This window comes from Sarcophilus harrisii, chromosome 3 (genome assembly GCF_902635505.1).
Source record: "Sarcophilus harrisii chromosome 3, mSarHar1.11, whole genome shotgun sequence".
NCBI classification, from domain to species: domain Eukaryota; kingdom Metazoa; phylum Chordata; class Mammalia; order Dasyuromorphia; family Dasyuridae; genus Sarcophilus; species Sarcophilus harrisii.
The window spans coordinates 503843882-503864572 of NC_045428.1; the positions used below are offsets into that span (position 1 = coordinate 503843882).

A 20691-nucleotide genomic window follows, 5' to 3' on the forward strand; every position below is an offset into this window, starting at 1 on the left:
AAAATCAAGGATTCAGGTTGAATGCTGACTATGTTCTCTTCCAATTCTTAATAGTCTACATTCTAGAACATGGAATTTTAACTTCTTTTGTAACATGACCTTTATGGCAATCTGGTAAAGTCTAGGGATCCTTTCTCAGAATAATATTTGTATATTTATAAAGTGAAATATATAAGATTACAAAGGAAACTGATTATTCAGAAATGCAATTATCAGAATATTTTTGAAAAACAAGCTCATGAGTCTCAGGTGAAAAGTTCTTGTAAAATCTAGCAGAACAGCCAGAAAGAAGCAAAAACAAACAGTTTTGAAGGTTACAGGTTGATCATATGCACTTAAAAAGAAAAGCAAGTGGTACTTAATGGAAATGTGCTTCATGTACAATCTTATTCTGTTCCTTTCTACTCTATTATCCATTTTATTTGGTGTTTAAATTTAGAATAAAAATTTTAAAAATTTTAAAGTGTGTGTCACACACACACACACATATATTCTGGTATAAAACTGTGATCTCCTATGATTTCTGAGTCAACTACTTTCTTGTCCTTGGTTGCCTGTTTTCCAAACCTAAGAAGATAGGGACTTTTGTCTCCGTTGGCCTTTAAACCAATATGGTGGTGAGGTGGAAAGAATCCTACAATTCTCAGTTTTGCCACGAATTGGGTACAATTAGACCTCAAAAGGACCCTCAGAGTTAATCTAATCCGGGTTCTATCTGAACGGGCATCTCCATTAAAAACATCCTCATGAATTAAGTAATTTTTTCCCTCTTCTATTGGGATATCTTTTTATTTTCATGGTAATTTTCCTCCTCTATTGGAGTATCTTATCTTCATAAAAAGAGTTCAGGCAAATCTATTGATCTGTCATCGTCTTCACATAAGGTCTCAACTGCTAACTCTGCTGGCAGGAGGCAAGGAAGCAGAACAGAGAAAAAGGGGAGGAAGGATAGAAAAGGAAGGAAAGAATGAAGACAAAGGTGATAGGAACAGAAGGAAGCTGAGAGGAAACAGAAGGAAGGAAAGGAGAAATAGAGAACCAGGGAACAAAAAGGAGAGAAGAATAAAGAGAGAGGGGAATGGGGAACAAAGAGGTTAAATGGAGAAAGGATGGTGATAGAAGAAAGGAAATATAAGAGGAGACAAAAAGGGTGGGAAAGAGGAAAAGTGGAGAGATTTTTCTAGGACTGAGTTGGCCAAGGCAGTACACAATGGAACATAATGTACCTGGCTATATCCTGGGACAGACCAGATCCTGAGTAGAAAATCTGGAGTCATTTAGGCTGAAGTGTAGACAGATCCCTATTGTTTGCCCAGTCACCAGGGAAGGGGAGGAGCTTGAGTTTGTTCCCCAGCCCAACCCAGAACAGAGATAGAAAAAAGATTTGAGGACCACCTAGTCCCTTTTTAGCCCAACTCTGCTATTTATTTCCCATACAGTAACTAATCATTTCCTCTTTGAGGTTTAATGGATGGGGGGAGGCAAGATGACCTCTAAGACCTCTCCCAGCTCTAAATCTCATGATTTTTGATCTAGAGATGAGGTATATAATGATTCTGAGATCTCAAAAGGACCTTCAGTTAACCTAGTCCTGGTTCTACTAGAGTAGACATCTGCATTAAAATGTCCCTATTCACTAATCACCTAGACTTGGCCCAAGAATTCACTACCTCACAAGGCAGTCTCATCTCCGTTTTGGACACCTTTCACCGTTTGTGCAGCAGGGTCATAGAACATGCTCAGATTTGCCCTCCCTCAATAAATCATGAGGAAAAATCTTGCAATGCTTCTCTGATTCCAGTGACAGAGTGGGAGCTTTGGGGCTGTGTCCATTCCAGTCCCCTATAACTCACTGCTGAACGAACTTGGTCACTGAATATGGTATAATAGACTCTTAATGGTCTCTTATTCATCCCTCTCGCCCTGTCAGCAGCAGGATGACAAGGTGATGGACAGGGAAAAGGCATGACACTGTCTTTGGCTGTGGCTCTCCAGGAGGCAACATGCAGCTCCAATGATGGGTCGTAAAGACTAGGGGCCTACTCTTCTCAGATGTCCTGGTAAACTCCAAGGATTTAGCAAGGGGGCACGATCAGGTGAGCTAATGCTTGGGTCTCTGGTAGCTTCCCTGCCTGTTATGCTTGCTTTCTTTAAGTAGGGGGAACTTCATGAGTTTGAAAGGTCTGAAGGAGAGCAAGTCTGGAGGTGGCAACAGTCTCAGAGTCACTGTGGTCACAATTAAGCCTGATGAAGAAGGAAGAAGCCACTGAAAAGGAGATAGTCCCAGCTTGCCTGTTTCATCCAGACGATGCCAAAGGAAGCAAAATGTAAAAAGCCTAATTTAAAAGCCTTTCCAATTGTCTTAAGTCCTGATGAGGTTGAACTATTAGCATCCCAACAGACTGTAATGGTAGTTATAAATGAGTCAATCCTGTTTCAATAGTTCTGTGTTTAGCGTTTCTTTCAATGTCAAAATAAACCACCTGTCTCATACCTGATTTTGTACATTGCGTACCTTTTACTTTTTTCAGAGTTCCAATCCTCCCCAAGATGACAGGGCGGAGGCTTCTTAGTGAGCCAACAAGTAGAGGAACAAGGGATCCGATCCATCTAATTAGAACAGGGCTCTCCTAGTACAGAACTAGCTCCACATATAGCATGATAAAGACAAGGAAGAATAGGTAGCTATAATAGGTAACATTCATATAGCACTTACTGTGCACCAGGCACTGTGTTATGTGCCTATTTTTCCATTAGATCCATACAACAAATCTGGGAGGTAGATGTTATTATTATCTCCATTTCACAGATGAGGAAACTGAGGCAAATAGGATTAAGTGATTTACCTGGGGTCATACCAGCTAGTAAGAGTGTGAGACAGATATGAATTTGGGTCTTCCTGACTCCGCTCTTGGATCCTTTATCTTTTGTGCCTCATATTTGCCCAGCCCCAAGCCAGATTAAAATGGTTTTTTCCCCCCTTATAACAAAAGCAAACTGTTTCTCTTACTAACTTCCCTCCATTTCTTCTAGTTTTTCTCTCCCCAGGTAAGCAGAAAACTTAATCCTTCTTCCACAAGAAAGCCTTTCAAATACTTGAAGGCAGCTCCCAAGTCCCACTCCCTCAGTCTTCTCTTTTTTCAGGCTAGACATCCCTCGGCTATTTAGCTCATTCTCATGAAGTCGGACTTCCAAGTCCTTCATCACTTCTTCCTGTATGTTCTTTTCTAGATGTTTTGTCAATGTTTTTCCTTAACTATGGCACCCAAAATTGAACACAATACCCTAGAAGTCCTCAGAAGAGGGTCTTGGTTGATATGTTTGTCAATGTAGATTGATAGATAGTAGCTTTTTTGGATGCCACATCATACTATTGGTTCATTCTGAGCTTGTAGTTCAAGAAAAATCCCAGATCTTTTTCAAACGAACAACTATCTAGCTACAACTTCTCCTTTTTATACTTGTGAAGCTAATGTCTTGAACACAATTCGAAGATTTGCCTTTTTATTCTTCTCTGTCTCCTCTCCTCTATTCTGTTCTTCTCTCTCTCTTCTCCCCCTCCCTCTATTTCTTTGGCCCTATCATTTCAGTAGGGAACTAGGGGAAAATACTAAAGCATATTTCTTCTTAAAGATATAGCCTCACATTCTAATCTGTCAAAATCTTTTGGAATTGGGACTCCTGTCATCCATATGCCAATTTTCTGCCTTTATTTTCAGTGTGACCTAAATAACATTGTCAAATAAAATGTTTCCATTGTCAAATACTTGGTCAAGATCTAGGTAAACTCTATCTATAAAGCATTTTCTTAATTATTCCTTTCACCAAAGGAAATAAATTGCCCAAATATTCTGGTTCTCTTGGTTCCTGCTCACTAACCATCCTGCTAATATGATGTTCTAAAATTTTGCCAGGAATTAAAGGCAAATTGAAGGACCACAAATTTGCAGTCTCTATCATCATTCATCATAATTTTCTTTTTCCTCCTCTTCTCCTCCCATTTGTCCTTTTCTAGTCCTAGGGACACTTCTTCCACTCTTCAATATGTGTTCAAGGACTACTGAACATGTCCTAATAATTGTGGCTGATTTCTTTTAGGACTTTGAGGTGTAGTTAATCTAGTCCAGTGACTTGAACTCAACATGTGTTCTTTTAGTCTTTGGATATAATTTTATTTATCTTAGATAAATACAGTCTTGTATAGAATCATTCTTTACTTTCATACTCAGTCTCCATTATCTGCCCCAGTTTCCATTCTCTTTTAAAAAAACTAAGCTGGTCACTGAGTTCCTAGTGTACAATCTTTTTTCTCTTTAAACAATTTCTCCCTTTCCCTTGTCAGATTAATTTCATTTGTGTTTTCAGAACTGGACTCCCAAGTGCTTCCTATCTCTGGGATGCCTTCTCTCATTTAATTTTAGGTCAAGGGGTCTTAATTCTCATTTTACTCTCTCAAAATCTAGGGTACATGACAGGCTGTGTTTGGATTTTTTTTCCTCCTCTATTATAAATTCTAAGAAAGAGTAGTTATTCCCACTACACACAAACTTCCCATCATATCTAATTTTGCAAACAAGTTCCTTCCTTCTTATTAGTGAGATTCAATTCCAGAATTGTCATATATATTTTTATAGGAGTTGCCCCAAAGGTATTCCTAGCATGTAGCTCAAAAAACCAGGAACATATTTGGATTGGTAGAGGAGACAATGACCCCACCCACTCACTGATATGGAGAGAATGGAAGAGTTTTAGGGTTGGAAAACTAGGGCACTTTTACCCAGAGCCATTTGGTGGTTACTGGGCCAATAACTATTTCATGGGTTATAGTTTAGCCTTCAGAAATAATTGGAATGTTCATCATAAAGCAGAGTGTGATCTCTAGTCAAGGTGTCTAAGTCCCCAGAATAGGAAGGAGTCCAAAGGAAAGGCTGAACTTCAGTATCTTAGCTAGTTGGGAATGGTAGACAATCTGGTTCCTGAGATTGAGAATCTCCTCTGGAAGAGATAAGAAGCCACAACAGGGAGTGAGAAAGGAGAAATGGAGAGCAAGTTGTTAGTCCCGGGCAAGGAAAGATTCTGTCTTTTTAAAGTAGCTGTTTGGCATTCAAAACCCCTCCTAATCCTGTCTTACCTTTCCAGTTTTATCTTATTTCCTCATACATACTCCATTAACTCCGATCTACAAGCATCTATTTCTAGTTCTTCTCCTCCTGATCTTACTGCCTTAAGATCATCTTAGATCATCTCCAATTTATCTTGAAATATATGTTGTTTGTACATATCTGTTTACATGTTGTCTCCTACATTAGATTGTGAGGGCAGGGACTATTTTGCTTTTCTTTATATCTCTAGTACTTTTCAAAGTGACTTGCCACATAACCAGGTGCTTAATACTTATTGGCTTGAATGCCATTTCATTAAATGCCTTTGGCTGATTCGGAGAACCTTGAACTGAGATAACTAACTATTCCTTAGGAGACCTGTCCAGTGAGCTGGGAATAGAAGGGCAACAACCCTAGTACTGTTATTATTACAAGAAGAAAATACCATTAAAATAAACTATCAATTTATTAGCTCCTCTATTTTGGGGTTTTTTAGTGAAGCAATCAGGTTAAGTGTTTGAAGCTGAATTTGAACTCTGGTCCTCCTGATTCCAAGGCTGATAATCTATCCACTTTGCCAATTAGCTACCCAACCTAATCTGCTTTTGGTTGAAAGAGAGCACACTTTAAAAAAATGTTCCTATAATTGAGGTTTCACATCTTACCTCTGTCTGGGGCTTGTGGTCTATTTCCTGAACCCCATTTCCTCCTTTTCTCTAATAGTATACTCTTATGACATTCTTCCCTTTGTTTCATCCTTTATTTATGTTCAAAGCACTTTGTCATATTTCCCCTTTCTGATACAAGACTAAGGTGAACTTTCCACAGCATTTTTCTAGTCCTGGATCTCCTATCACCAAGTTTCATGATGTCAAATTTGCCATCTTGTGTTATATGTGCTCTAGTTCACTTTATTACCCATATTCGGGTTTTGGTATATAAGCAACTGAGATCATGAGTTGTATTGCTGTCCTCTGTCCAGTTCAAGGACTGTGTCTCTTGTGAATTACTGATCTTTTCTCTAATTTCCTTCACTAAAATTATCAAGGTTGATAGACATAATATACTGCTGAGATTTGCTAATTTTTTTTTCTTTTTATAAGGAATGGCTCCCTAAGAAGAGAGGGAATAAGAGACATAACTGGGAAATGCACTAATGAAAAAATAAAAGACAGTTAAAATACAAAAAATAAAATGTAATATAAACATAAAAGGGGCAGTGTGCATTGTGTGTGCAGAAAATGTCTTTTTAGGATGTGATACCCTACGGTCCTTTTTACAATGGGGAAATAAGTGTTTCTTTACTAGTTTAAAAAGCAGACAGGTCCCATCTGAGGAATATCTTGAGTTTTCATTTATATATTGGCCATTTGTCCTGTTAGCCCCTAGTAAGTGACTAGCCCAAGAGTCAGCTGAGCACAGTGGAAAGGGTACTGGACCTAGTCAGAAGATCTAGGTGCTCATTCTAATTCTGGTGTTTCCTATGTTGAATGATGATAGATATTCATCTCTCTTCCCTGGGCCTTAACTCTTTTCATTTAAAAAAATGATTTCCAAGGACCTTACAGCTCAGATACAATGATATCATGATCCATAGAATAACACCTGCAGTATCTACCTACCGGAGCTGTTGTGAATATCAAATGAGGGGATGTCTCAAAAGCATTTTATTATTCTAAAGTACTATATAAATGATTCTATATTTGCATACCTTTGAGTTCAGAGAGCATGGACAAGATACAATTTTTGGATGTGGCCACAAGATGGCAGAGAGAAATAGGGCTCCACAGTCATGGAAGCTGAAATCCCTGCCAATTGAGAGCAGGTGTTTGGCCCTTGCCCTGGGAAATTTTCCCCAGAGAACCAGAGGTTCCGAGTTCCACCCAGGCAGGGAGACCTCAGTTCCTAGTCCCTCCCTGCAATCTCCTGTTCCCATCAGCTCTTGCCCCTGAGGCACCCAAGGAAAGTTTTGCAAAGTCTTAATTGCCCATCCCACCTCAACTTCTGAGCAAAAGAAAACAGTCTGGAAAATCTAAAATTCCCTCAGCCTTTCAATAATGGAGAATTTTTTTTGACATCTTCTGCAGGGAGGCTGGTAGGAGGCAATAACAGAGCAATATTTTTCCAGAGCCTCGTTTTCTCTTTTTTTTTTTATTCTACCAAATCCTCTTTCCCAGGGCTGCTTAACTAGTGTCCTGCTCCCTCAGTTTTTTTCTCCAAAGTATGAGAATGATGGACTAGATGTCTCTTAGGGATCTCCCAGCTCTTACAGTCAATGCTCTAAAGGACTCTTCTTACTTTAGTGTTCTATGTTCTAAGGCCCCTTCCAGCTCTAGCATTATATGGCCCTATGCTTGAAGGTCCAGTCCATCTTGGACAGTCCAAGTTTGTGTGAGTTCACCTAGAAAGTAAAGGGGCCTCTGGAAATAGTGCCTTATCCTAAAGGCCTACGGGTGATGCCTTCCAAGCAATAGTTCCTCTTTACATCCATCTATCAAACTGAGAATTTACTCATCTTTTTGGAAATGTGGACCTCACATTTCAGAATTATTTGGACATGTGCTGGATAACTCTGCTACAAGACTGATAATTCCATTAATGGAGACACCAAATCTCATTTCTCTATCCCCACAAGGGGTCCTGAACAAGCTTGCTAAATCACTTGAGCAGAATTCCACCAACCTTTATTAAGTTCAAGACCTTGTATTAAGTGTTGCTGATGCAATATGAAATGAAACACAGACTGAAGAAATCACCAACACAAATAACTATGATATAAGGGAAGGGAACAGAAAAAGGAATAACTATTTCTATAGTGTCTACTATGTGCTGGGTCCTATGCTAAGTGCATTTTACAAATGAATATGCTCTCATTTGATTCTCACAACAACTCTCTGAGGTAGATGCTATTAATACCCCCTTTTTACAGATGAGGAAACTGAGGCAAACACAGGTAAGGGATCTGCCCAGGGTTACAGAACTAGGAAGCCACATTTGAACCCAGGCTTTCCTGATTCCATGCCCAGTGCTCTACCCATTCTGCTCCAAGCTCTCTCCCATAAAAAAAATAAAGACAATTAGTTAGTCCCTGAAGGCAGATTAGAACTTAGGGCTTCCTGACTATCTATCTCTGTAGAAAGAACAAAGAAGAGGCCTTGGTAAAGCTCTATGGAAAATTTAAAAAGGGAAATTATCATAAAGGATGGGAGAATGGTGCTAGAACTTGAAAATCAGTCTCTCAAAAGAGAGACTGAGTCTGGGGGTGGGGGTGAGGATGAGGAGGGAAAGACATTCTATGAATGGAGGAGGGGATGAACAAAGATAAGCAAGGATAAAATCAGAAGTAGAATTACTAAATGGCTGTTCATCCTTTTCACCCATTAGGTCTTTCCATGAGACATTCCCAGACTGTCCAATCCAATAAGTTTAATTGAGTGCCTATCACAGTTCTCCTAGTAATCCTTGGTGCCATCATTTCCTTCTGGTACTATGTGAAATGCTGTCCAATTCACACTCAGCTCCTTGCTGCTTCCCACAAATGCACACTGAACCGCAACCTGAAGCATCTCTCTCACCTGACTTCCTCCCCAGGAAGAACAAATCATGAGATTATATAGTTTCAAGCAATAAGGGATTGTGAGAGATGACTGATAACCCCTTGTTTTATTAAAAGAAGGAACTGAGAATCAGAGAAATTCAATGACTGCCAATGACTACTAGTTATTGTTAAGGGGTCCTCTGAACTTGTTCTTTTGAGTAATTATAGTTTCCAGAAACATTGGACACAGAGTACACAAGAGGCCCTGAACATGACACAAAGACAAAGAATTTAAATTTAGTTCCAATTCCCAAATCCAGTCTACTTTCCACTATATCATTACTACTTTTAGTATCAATAGCACAAACAGAAAACAAATAAGGAATAAGTGCAAAATCTTATGCTTGGGTTAAAAAGGGATTACAGTGGGCAGCAGGTTCAGCAAAAGTATAAATGGCATTAGAGAAAGCAAAGTTTCTGGGAATTGTGTGTTTCTGAATCTGAAAGAAAGTCAATATCTTCATGTGTATGTTTCTGATCACTTCTGGGGAAGGAAACCTAATTCTGTTTGTGCTTTCTGAACACTCAGGCTTCCCCTCCTCCCAAGCTCCACTTACCTCGTGTTCTCTGCTCTTCGGCTTATGCACTGGTGCAGAAAGAGATAGTCCTGGGGGGCACTGGTGGACAAGGTGGTCTGCGTGTGGTTTGCTGGGGCTTCAAAAGTGAACAAAGTTGGCTGGCTGGAATGCGAGGGAGCTGAGGATTTGCGCTCTCGAAGCAGGTGTGGGTTGGAGCTGTTGAGTTCTGCTGGGGAAGAGCGGGGACCATGACCAACAGAGGGAAGGTTTCTCAGAGAGTCTGTGTAAGAGGAAAACACATGCATATATGTTTCAAAATATGTAAATATGGATATATGTTACATAGATGTGTTACAAAATATATGTTTCTGTGCAAACATGTAATAGATTCAGTCCAATTCAATTAGATTCACAAATACCTTTTGAGATACTGGAGTGGGTGCTCTAGCACAGAGCATACTGGTAATAGCTCTCATTTCTACATTACCTTATCCTTTATAAGACCACTTTACTCACAACAAACCTAATGAGGTCAGTCAGTCAAAAAACATTTATTAAGCTCCTACTATGTGCCCTAGGAGGTATGAGTTTCAGGGTTGCTACAATGTTGCAGGATGTTGCAGTATGGGAGAATATGATACTATTTAAAGGAATATAGTCTGATTACAGATAGATATAGACACGAATTAAAAAGAGATAGATGTATATGTATATATATATATGTGTGTGTGTGTGTGTGTGTGTGTGTGTGTGTGTATGTGTATATATATATATATAATATTTGTGAGGTTATGTGTGTGTTTTTCTATTTCTTTTTTTGTAGATTTATGTGTTTTTTTTTTGGGGGGGGTTGTTCAGTTGTGTTCAACTCTTCATAATCCTATGGACCATATTGTCTATGGGGTTTTCTTGGTGAGGTTACGGCAGGGCTTTGCCATTTCCTTTTTAGTAGATTAAGGTGGGTTAAGTGATTTGCCTAGGCTCACACAGCTAATAAATATCTGAGGCTGAATTTGAACCCAGTCTTTTTGAAATCAGTCCCAACTCTGAGCCATTTAGTTTCCCCAGATACACACACTCACACATACACATTTACACACATACAAATAAAAGAATAAAGAGATAAACAGCTATGTAGATGTAAATGAAAAATCATTATTAACCCATTTCATAGATAAAGAGCCTAAATTTCATGGAAGTGAAGTGACTTGACTATCATAGTCCCAAAGCTATTGTCCAAAACCACAATTTGAACCCAGATCCCTGTTGACATGATACTGCTTTCAATACTATCAGTGGATAGGAAGGTCTTTATTTTCCCAATGGCAGTGGGGAGAGCTTTGGGCCAGTTCCAACTGTTAGGAAGCTTAAATCTATGTTTCTTTCTTCATCTCCCACCTTGTTCTGAACCCTAAATTGAACAAACTAGACAGTGGTTATCTGTCACTGAAGACCCAACTTACAGAGGAATATTATCAGTTGATTTTTTTTTTTTTTGGGAGGCTACAGGAGATGGTATAATGGTTCACAAAGACCATTCTTAGCTATGGGAAGGGTTGTAGACTGTGAGAATGAAGGGAGTACTACTCATATCAAGGATCTCTGATGTCCTCAAAGTAGTACTGATGCATAGTGAGGATATGATTTAATGTAGAAAGACTTGAGAAGTTAGATCAACACTATAAATAACTAATCATAATTCAAGAGACTTGATAATAAAGCATGCTACCACCTCTTGACATAGGTGATGGACTCAAGGTGCAGAATGAAATAAAAAACTGTAGACAAGGCCACTATAGGATGTTGTTTTTACTAGGTTTTGGTTTTTCTTTTCTTTTCTTTTTTCAATTTGGGAAAATGGAGGTGGCAGAGAATAAATGCTTACTTTTGTTTTTTAATATTTTTAAAAAGAGGATTCTTTTTCATTGTTTACTGTGCTAGTAGTAGAAATTTTGGTACCAGGATGAAAATAATCATTACTGTTAACAACAAAAATTCATATTTATATAGATTTTTGCAGTTTACAAAACACCTTCCTAGACTCATTTTAGGAAGAGGAGGAGAAAGGGAACAATGAGGATAGTTTCACACCTATTTTACAAATAAAGAAATGGAAACAGAGAAATTTATAGAAGAATCTATAGCCCTGTTCCTAAGGAAAGATGTAAATTCCAGGGGCAGCTGTAAACATACAGATTTTCTTACATCTTTTGTCAGATGAATTAACCTCTATGGGAAAGGGAGAGGGTGTTACAGAAGGGAGAGTGGGAGGGAAGGAAGAAAGGAGGAAAGGAGGGAAGGAAGGAGGAAAGGAAGGAGGGAAGGAAGGAAGGAAGGAAGGAAGGAAGGAAGGAAGGAAGGAAGGAAGGAAGGAGAGAAGGAAGGAAGGAAGGCATTTTATTCCTTTTGAAATTTCCTAGCTCTTTTTCCCTGGAGAAGCCATTCAACCTCCTTACATCTATTTCCTCATCTGTAAAATGGATATATTAATATCCATATGAGAACTGATCACATAAGATTGTTGAGAGGTTTCACTGAAATAACACACTTAAAAATATAAAACCATTTATTATTGTTATTTTTCTTCATCTTTTTTGATATATTTCCTATAGAAATGGCCCTGGGAAAGGATAGGTAAAATAGGTAGCTTAACCTGCTATTTGAATTTTTTTTTTTCCTGATACAATGTGTGAATTTGTTTTGCTTAACTATGTGTATTTGATGTAGGAAATTCCCCAATGTGTTGGGGTGAGGGATGGTACAGAAGGAGATTAAGCAGAAGGGAGAGAAAATAAATAATCATCAATTGAAAAAAAAAACTAAGGAAACTGAGTAAAAATTTATCTTTTTTTCAGGTTCACAGTGAAAGTATCTTTGGGGTGGCACCAGCTGCAGATAAGACAATGGGAATGATGCAAATATCATTCTGTTCCTATATGATTTCTTCTGCTGTATTTGATTTAGCAATCTATTTTAAATATTGTCCTTAATTTTTTATGGCTCAATGTTCTATCCAGACAACTGTGGACAACAGCCCTATCCTTCACTGCACTCCTGTACTGGTACAGTATTTTGGTTGAATTCTCAAGGATACTCTGAGTTCCAAATCTGTCGTTGGGCAGTTTGACCTCCTAGTTTCTACTCTCTTTTCATAATATGCATTGATAACTAAGTGATTTTTAAGGATGAACCTTTCATAATAACTGGTATCAAATGATCTAATGCTGAATTGTCATCAGAGGCAGCTAGATGGCGCAGTGGATAAAGCTTTGGATTTAGAATCTGGAAGACCTGCATTTGATTTGGGACCCAGACATTTCCTACTAGCAGGGTGTCCCAGGCAAAGGACTTAAGCTCTCTCAGTCTCAGTTTCCCTCATCTGTAAGACGGAAATAATACCATCTGTCTCACAGGATGTGGTGAAGAAATGATTACATGTTAAGATGCAATACAAATGGCTAACTATTATTTAAAAATTCTTTTTTTTTTTTAAATCTCCATGATTCAGCCATTTGTTTGATTTTTTTTTGTCAAAATATTGCTAGCTGAATTTCCATGGATATCTCCCAGGCCTTTTAATTCCAATTTTAGACCTTATTCATTTTAGACCCATATTCATAATTAAATAACGTGAAGTTACATTTGACAAATGCAGTGGCAGGGAGATATCCTAAGCTTTTACTACTGTACTGCTTTGGGAAATATTCTAGATGCTATTTGTTCTAAAAGTATTTCTCTAAGTTTTAATTCTATTTATGTGCTATTAATTTTTACTATACATAAATTATTTTTAAAATACTATTAAACTACTACTATGATGTGAAAAATATATTATTTGTCATTCCATCAGTCACTTTACAGTCATATTTCTTTGGAGTTTTCTTGACAGATATTGGGGTGATTTTCCATTTCCTTCTCCAACTCATTTTTACAGATGAAGAAACTGAGGCAAAAGGATTAAGTGACTTGGCCAAGGTCACACAATTAATTTGAGGCCAGATTTGAACTCAGTAAGTGAAGCTTGCTGACTCGAGGCCTGGCACTCTATCTGTAGTACCACCTAGCTGCTCCCTATAAATGATTAAATATTATTAAACAAATACACATTAATATTGATGTCCTATTAATTAAATTTGATTTATATTCTCGTAAAACATCTATTAATCTTACTTCTTCCATTTTGACAAAAAAGCATTGATCTTTGTATAGCTGTTTTAGTTAGCCCTGTGTTCTGTTCATATTGTATAGGTTTTTGTGATCAAACTTTCCAGATCTGTCATGGCTCGTTTTATCATTTCAAAAGTATTTCATAGGTGTTGATTACTTTAAATTGCAGGATGCTAAAAAGTCGCAATGTTCAGAGCCACAGCTTCCCCCTTGATCTGTCTTGCCTGGAAAATGGCTATCCTATTTCTATACAATGGTTCAAGCTGATCTTTTGGATTCAAGTTCAAATATTTCTGCCTCTCTCTTCTTCATGTATGTTAAGAATTTTACACTTGCTGAGTCCAATGATATTTTGATATCATTGAGGAAAGATTTCATGAGATTAAGAAACTGATTAATATGATTTTTAGTGGATCCAAATAAATTGGTGTAACCCGTGGAAATCAAGTGATCAATAGGTTGTTTTAGTTTTCACTTAATAACTGGAAACATGATAATGGAGTTAAAGCTGGGTAGAATTATGAGGGACTTAAAGAGTGTCTCTTTGAGAGATGTCAGATTTTCTAACAATTGTTCATGCCATTATGCTGTTGATGTGTTTTAAATTGAAAACAGTTTTCCATATGAACAACAAATACTAGAATATTTTCACTGTAGTTCTATTTTATACATTAGAATTAAATGAATAAACCATCAATGAAGCACTCTGTCAAAAGCTTTGGGATAACAAATTCGGGGATAATTATTATTTATCTCATTCTTTTTTATGGATAGAAATGATTTCAAGACAAGTCATCATTTTCTTTATTATTTTATATTTGATTTTCTAAGGATAGTTTATCATTATTGTTGTTATTAAGAAGCAGAATCAAGTCTCTGGAGGTTTCCTAAAATTCTGGAAGGGCTACACCATTGACTCCCCAGCATCTATGCTGAATGAGGGGACATTCCTCTCCACTGTACACTTATCGCCAATTTATGCCAGATACTGAGCAGCCTGTTATAATACTAATAGGATATGATGATACGGTGGCTATAGTTTTGATATGTTATATGAGAAGGCAATATACAAAGGGCAACACAGAGTTCTAGGAAGAACAGTTTGGATTCAGTGGAATGGGGAAGCAGGACTAGATATTCTTCTCGATTCCTTCCAAGGCCAAGATTCAAACTTAGTCACGTTGAACTCTTCAAAATCCATCATAACTTTTGGAAAAGTAACATGTTCTATTTTTTTCCAGGATGATCTGGCCTGAATATAGTGCAGCATGATAGGAGTGTTGGATTTGGCACCAGAATACCCGAGTTTAATTCCCCCTCAGTTTCCTCATCTGTAAAAATAAGCTGGACAATGAGATGGCAAACCACTCCAGTATATTTGCCAAGAAAACCTCAAATGGGGTCACAAAGAGATGGACACAACTGGAACAACTAAGCAACAACAGCAACAATGAAATCTACACCTGCTATTACTATGATTGTTATAAAGCAGGGACACTGGGGATCAAAACCCTCCAAAACCTGGGTTAATTTCTCTCCTATTTATCTACTGCTTGGTGGACAGAGTAGCTGGACCCACGCATTCTAGGAAGAGTCTACAGGTCCCTGAGGGAAGACATGGCCTCTCTAACCAATGACTGCATTGATTTTCAGGATGAATTCCCATCATACTTTCCTCAGTGACCTGGACACAAAGAGCATTAATGAGACTGAATCTGGGCTCAGTTACTCCATTAGTAAGTGCAAGATGAACTCTCTAATAGCTGGTGAGAGATGCTCTTTGTGGGAGTACTAGCCAGGGGGTGGGGGAGTAAGGGAGGAACATTCTGCTGACGCACCCCTATCTCCAGATAAAATAGAGGCTATTCTGTCTCTTTTATTGGGACTTTCTCCTCCTATTTACTATCTCTCTGACCATGGCTATCCACTCCCCCCACGGCTCAGTCCTAGACCTCATTTATTTATATATATTTTTTGAATTAGGTGAAAAAGGACATTCTTTGTCTCAAATGATTTCCAGCTTTAATGGGTATTGCCTCAGTCAAACCGAAATCTATATTAGACTTTAGCTTAAAATAGTCAAGGTTTCCCATTTCATCCACAGCCATCTCCAGAAGTTCTGATCTATATCTAGCTACTGGACTTAGATAGTTCTTGGGGGGACAGTGAGGCAGATGACCCTGCACAGCCCTCCCTCACTTAAATTCAATTCACCTGCATGTCATGGCATCACCTCCCCAATGTCAAGATCCTCTTCAAGAACAAAGGACAAACAACAATTTCTCTCTATATACTGTGTTCCTTGGTGCTCTCAACCCTTCTAAGGGTTCAATGATTACCTCCATGTCTATGACTCCTTATTCATAAATATCCCAAAAGTCTGAGTGCAGTTTTTAGCTTTAGTAGCTTAAACACACTATATGTAGAAACCTAATCTGTCTCTTGCACCCCAGTGCATCACATCAAGTCACAACCCCAAATGCCTCAAAAAAATACTGCAATGAGATATTTTTCTACAAATGGGTCATTCTAGACTTCTGTTTCAGGTCAGGAAGACCTGAATTCAAATCTGGTCTCAGATACTCATTAGCTGTATGTGACTCTAGGCAAAAATCACTTAATCTCTGGACTTCAGTTTCCTCATCTGTATAATAGGGATTATAATAGCAGGTACCTAACAAGGATGTGGTAAGGACTAAATGAGATATTTGTAAAGTGCTTAGCACAGTGCTTAGCACATTAAGCACATTTGGGTGCTTAATAAATGCTTTTTTCTTTCCTTCCTTAGTTAATTGCTAGAAATGACCTCAGAATGCAGAATACCAGAATCGGAAGAAACCTTAGAGAACATTTAGTTTAATTCCTTCAATTTACAAAGAGGCTCAAAGGAACAGATGATAAGAGTTAGGACACAGATGATAAGAGTTAGGAAGTAGATCTTAGAACCATCAATGGTGTCCTTCTTGAATGACCTTCTCCTTCTCTCTAGGTTTTTGGAACAGTCCTTTCCTGGTTCTCCTCTCACTTATCTGACCACTCCTTCTCAGCGTCCTTTGATGGATCATTCTCATACTCTCTAACTGTGGTTGTCCCTCAGGATCTGTCCTGGATCCTCTTCTCCCTATACACAATTTCACTTGATGATCTCATCAGCTCCCATGGAGTGTCAAAACTTATGAATCTCAGATCCATTTATCCAGCCCTAACCTATCTCCAGAATACCAGTCTCCCATCTCCAATTGGATATCCATATACATCCTAAATTTTCAAAAAGAAATTCATGATCCTTCCTCCCCAGTTCCCAACTTTGTGATCACTGTTGAGGGTACCACCATTCTCCAAGTCATTCAAGGTTGGTGACCTATGTCATCCTTGACTCCTCACTCTCTCTCATTCCTCCATTCCCCAATGGCCCCCAATCTGTTGCCAAGTCCTTTTTGTTTCTATCTTCATATCATTCTGACACCTTGGTACAGGCCCTCATTATTGTCCCATCCTTGGATTAGCGCAGACACACAGGGTCTCCCTGTCTCTAGCTTCTCCCACCTCCAGGCCATATTCCCCTCTGTTATCAAAGTGATCTTCCATCACCCCTCTACTCAACAAACTCCAGTGGTTCCCTATCAACTGTGAGATCAAGAAGAAGATCCTCTATTTGACTTTTGAAGCCTTTTAGAACCTGGTCTCTTCCTAATCTTTTTATAACTCACTCCATTTCTCAAATTTTATGACCCAGTGACACTGACCGTGGTGCTACTGACAACATAAGATCCTCTATCTCCTAACTCCAGGAGTTTCCCAGGAATCCCCAACTTGGAATGCTCTTCCTCTTCCTCTTCATCTTCTGGCTTCCTTCAAGTCCCAGCAAAAATCTCACCATCCAGGGGGAGCCTTTGCTAGTACCTCTCAATGCCAACATCTTCCCTCTTGAAATTATTTCCGATTTACCCTGTACTTATCTTATTGACATATAAAAGTTTGCATGCTGTTGCTCCTTGAGAGCAAAATTTGTCTTTTGTTTTACTTGTAAGGAGAGAAGGAGGGATGGAAAAAGCACTTTATAGAGCACCTACTATGGGCCAGGCACTGTGTTAAGCACTTTACTAAATACTGCTATAACCAAATGAGGGAAGGGTTGTTAAAATCTCCATTTTATAGTTCAGTAAATTGAGTAACTTGCCTAGGTGGTTCAGTGGATAGATTGCCAAACCTGGAATCAGGAAGATTCCACTTCCTGAGTTCAAATCCAGCCTCAGACACTGACTAGCTGTGTCACCCTGGTCAAGTCACTTAGCCCAATTTGCCTCAGTTTTCTCATCTGTAAAATAAACTGGAGAAGGTAATGGCAAAGCCCTCCAGTATCTCTGCCAAGAAAACCCCAACTGGGACCACATCTTACCCAGGGTCACACAGCTACTAAGTTTCTAAGGGCACATTTAGACTCAAGGCTTCCTGTCTCTTGGCTCAGAGCTCCATCCATTATGTTGCTGAGCTGCTCTTAGCGTGCCTCAGACATAGCAGGTGCTTAATAAATGTTTGTTGAATGTAAAAACACAGAAAATTGAGCCTGAAGGAAACATCAAAAACCCTCATTTTATATAAGAAGGAAAATAGAGCTCTAGAGAGGCTTGTCCAAAGTCACAAATTAGGCAGAGAGAGAGAGAGAGAGCTAGGTCTCCTAGCTTGGGGCTCCCACACCCCAGGTCATAAAACCACCTCTGATATTAGTGGGAATAAATATCACAAAATTTCCCCCTTTCAGACAGGAGAGGTCAGTATGAGAGAAAGCAGAGGTGGGAGTGGGAATAAGAAAGGTCTTGCCTGGGAGGATGAGGACCTCAGAGAACATCTGGACAATGAATCTGGCCTGACTCTCCAGAAGGGTCACTGCTAAGAAGGGGCACAAGGAAAGACTGGAATGTTCCTGGAGGCCACACAGGGTGATAGAAAGAACCCCACTCTTGGGGATTTAGGAGACCAAATGCCAAGTCTCCAACTCTGCCACTGAATGTGTGACCTTGAGTCAACTTCATATTTAGTTTCTTTATTGCAAAGTGATCATAATCAGCTTTGCTCTACCTCTTCTTAGGAGTCATCACGATGACTGTCAGATGAGACAGGGCCAGGAACTGCAGGGATTAATCAGCACAGAAAATTCCTAGACAAAGAAAGCCCCCCTTCCCTTTCCAAGGCAGGTTGGCACCCAGGACGGGTCTTCAGAGCTGCCCAGAGTGGTTAAGGGACTTCCATAGAATCCACAGCTAACGTGTGTCACAGGTGAGGATTTGAACCCACGTCTCCCTGGCTCACAGGCCTGCTGAGATAAGGAATATCTGCAAACTACACCAGGCTAGGTCAATGTGAACTACTGTTATTGCCAGTTATCAAGAGATAAAGGAGAGGTTAAGAGGTAGGCTTTTCCTTCCATGTGGACAGCCTGAAATTATTTTAATGCCTTCTCAGTGCCATACATTCCAAGCTTTTACACAATGTTCTCTTGCTTATCACAGACAAAATAATTACTTAGTTCTTGGAGACTCCTGCTCAGAAGGCCAGTTTTTCCATGCTGGTTTCTGGGGACAGTTTGCCCCCTGCCAGTAGACACCTTCTCCCCCTTGACCTCGATTCCCTCAGTCTCTGACATCAAGCTCTGTTCTCCGACTTGATGAGGTGCTCAGTATGTTCTGGTCCCTCCTGATCTGGATCCCCTTCCCTAATCATTTGGATAGAGTTCTAAGTGCTTTTACACCCATCTAACATCCCCAACGGTAATGTAAACAGCCAGGGTTTATTTCAAATATTTCTAAGTCTGGAGTTTCTACACGGACTCCTGTTTCAAAGGAAAAGTACCCCTTGAAAAACTCTTACCCTAGCTCTGTTGAGGTTCAGGACTTTGTCACAGCAGGCTCTGCAAGATAGTGCTCAACAAGGCTTGAACATAGTATTTGCTTAATAAATGCATACTGAGATGAAGAGAGAGGAACTGAGTGTGAATCACAACACAGCATTCTCACTCTTTTTGTTGTTGTTTGCTTGCATTTTGTTTACTTTCTCATTTTTTCCTTTTTGATCTGATTTTTCTTGTGCAGAAAGATATTGTATAAATATGTATACATATATTGGATTTAACATTTTTTTTTTTACCATGTTTAACATATACTGGATTGCTTGCCAGCTAGGGGAGGGGGTGGAGGGAAGGGGGGAAATTTGGAACACAAGATTTTGCAGGGGTCAATGCTGAAAAATTATCCATGCATATGTTTTGAAAATAAAAAGTTTTAATAAAAAAATTTTAAAATCATATTGTCTGACCAATTGAAAGAAGGTATCTTAGAAAATAGAACATTATTTCTTGTGCAGTATGATAAATGTGGAAATATGTATAGAGGAACTGTACTGTTTAACATAGATTACTTGCTGTCTAGGAGAGGGGGTGGGAAGAAGAAAGGGAGAAAAATTTGGAACACAAGGTTTTGCAAGGGGAAATATTGAAAATTATCTTTGCATATATTTTGAAAAATAAAACATTATTTAAAAACAAAACAAGAAAATAGAATATTAAAGACAGAACTTAAAACATTAATAATGGTCTATAATTAATAATAGTTAAAAACACTAGTGCCTTCATTATTGTCTCTGACATTTCTCTTTGAATTTCAGTTTCTTCCTTTATAAAATGGAAATGCAACAACAAAAAATAAAAATAAAATCGAAATGCTCATATTTATACAACCTACCTTAAAAAACTGTATCAATGGGAAAAAATACTGTAAATTATAAAATCCAATGAAATTAGAAATTCATTTTTCTATGCTCCAGGATCCAACAGCTTACATAAAGTAATTTCCAAAAAAAAATCTCTTAGATTATAACCACATTGGAAAGCCTGCAGTTCAATCTCAGTTCTACTATTAGTTATGTATCCCTTTGATGAAGTCAGGTATCTGGGTCTCAGCTGGAAAATCAGAATTATAATACGTGCCCTGTCTACCTCACAGAGACAGTGTAAGGCTCAAATCAATCAACAAGCATTTATTAAACATCTACTTTGTGCCAGGTTCTAATGAATAGAAGGTGAAAGTTCTTTGATGAGTTATAAAAACCCTATGAAATATTATTAAAAATTACTTTGATTCAATCAAGCTGGGAAGGGGACAATGAAAAATTTGTTAAAATTAAGTTAAACTGTCCAAGGACTGGTGTTTGAAAGGAGGCCTAGGAGGGAAGTCAGGAGACCCAGGCCCCAGATTTGTCTCCATCACTGGCTATTTATGTAACCCTTTCCTGATTTTCAATTTCTGTAAAA

At 38.6% G+C, this 20691-nt stretch overlaps 1 protein-coding gene across 3 annotated transcripts in view; it reads right to left on the minus strand.

The window, feature by feature from the left end:
• Window positions 1-20691, minus strand: part of GAB2 (GRB2 associated binding protein 2) — a 249075-nt gene that overhangs the window by 19863 nt on the left and 208521 nt on the right. For all 3 annotated transcript variants that reach the window (XM_003764621.4, XM_031961521.1, XM_023499682.2), the window contains exon 3: window positions 9258-9498. In XM_003764621.4, coding sequence (XP_003764669.1) covers window positions 9258-9498 — 241 coding nt within the window. The remainder of the gene's footprint in view (window positions 1-9257; window positions 9499-20691) is intronic.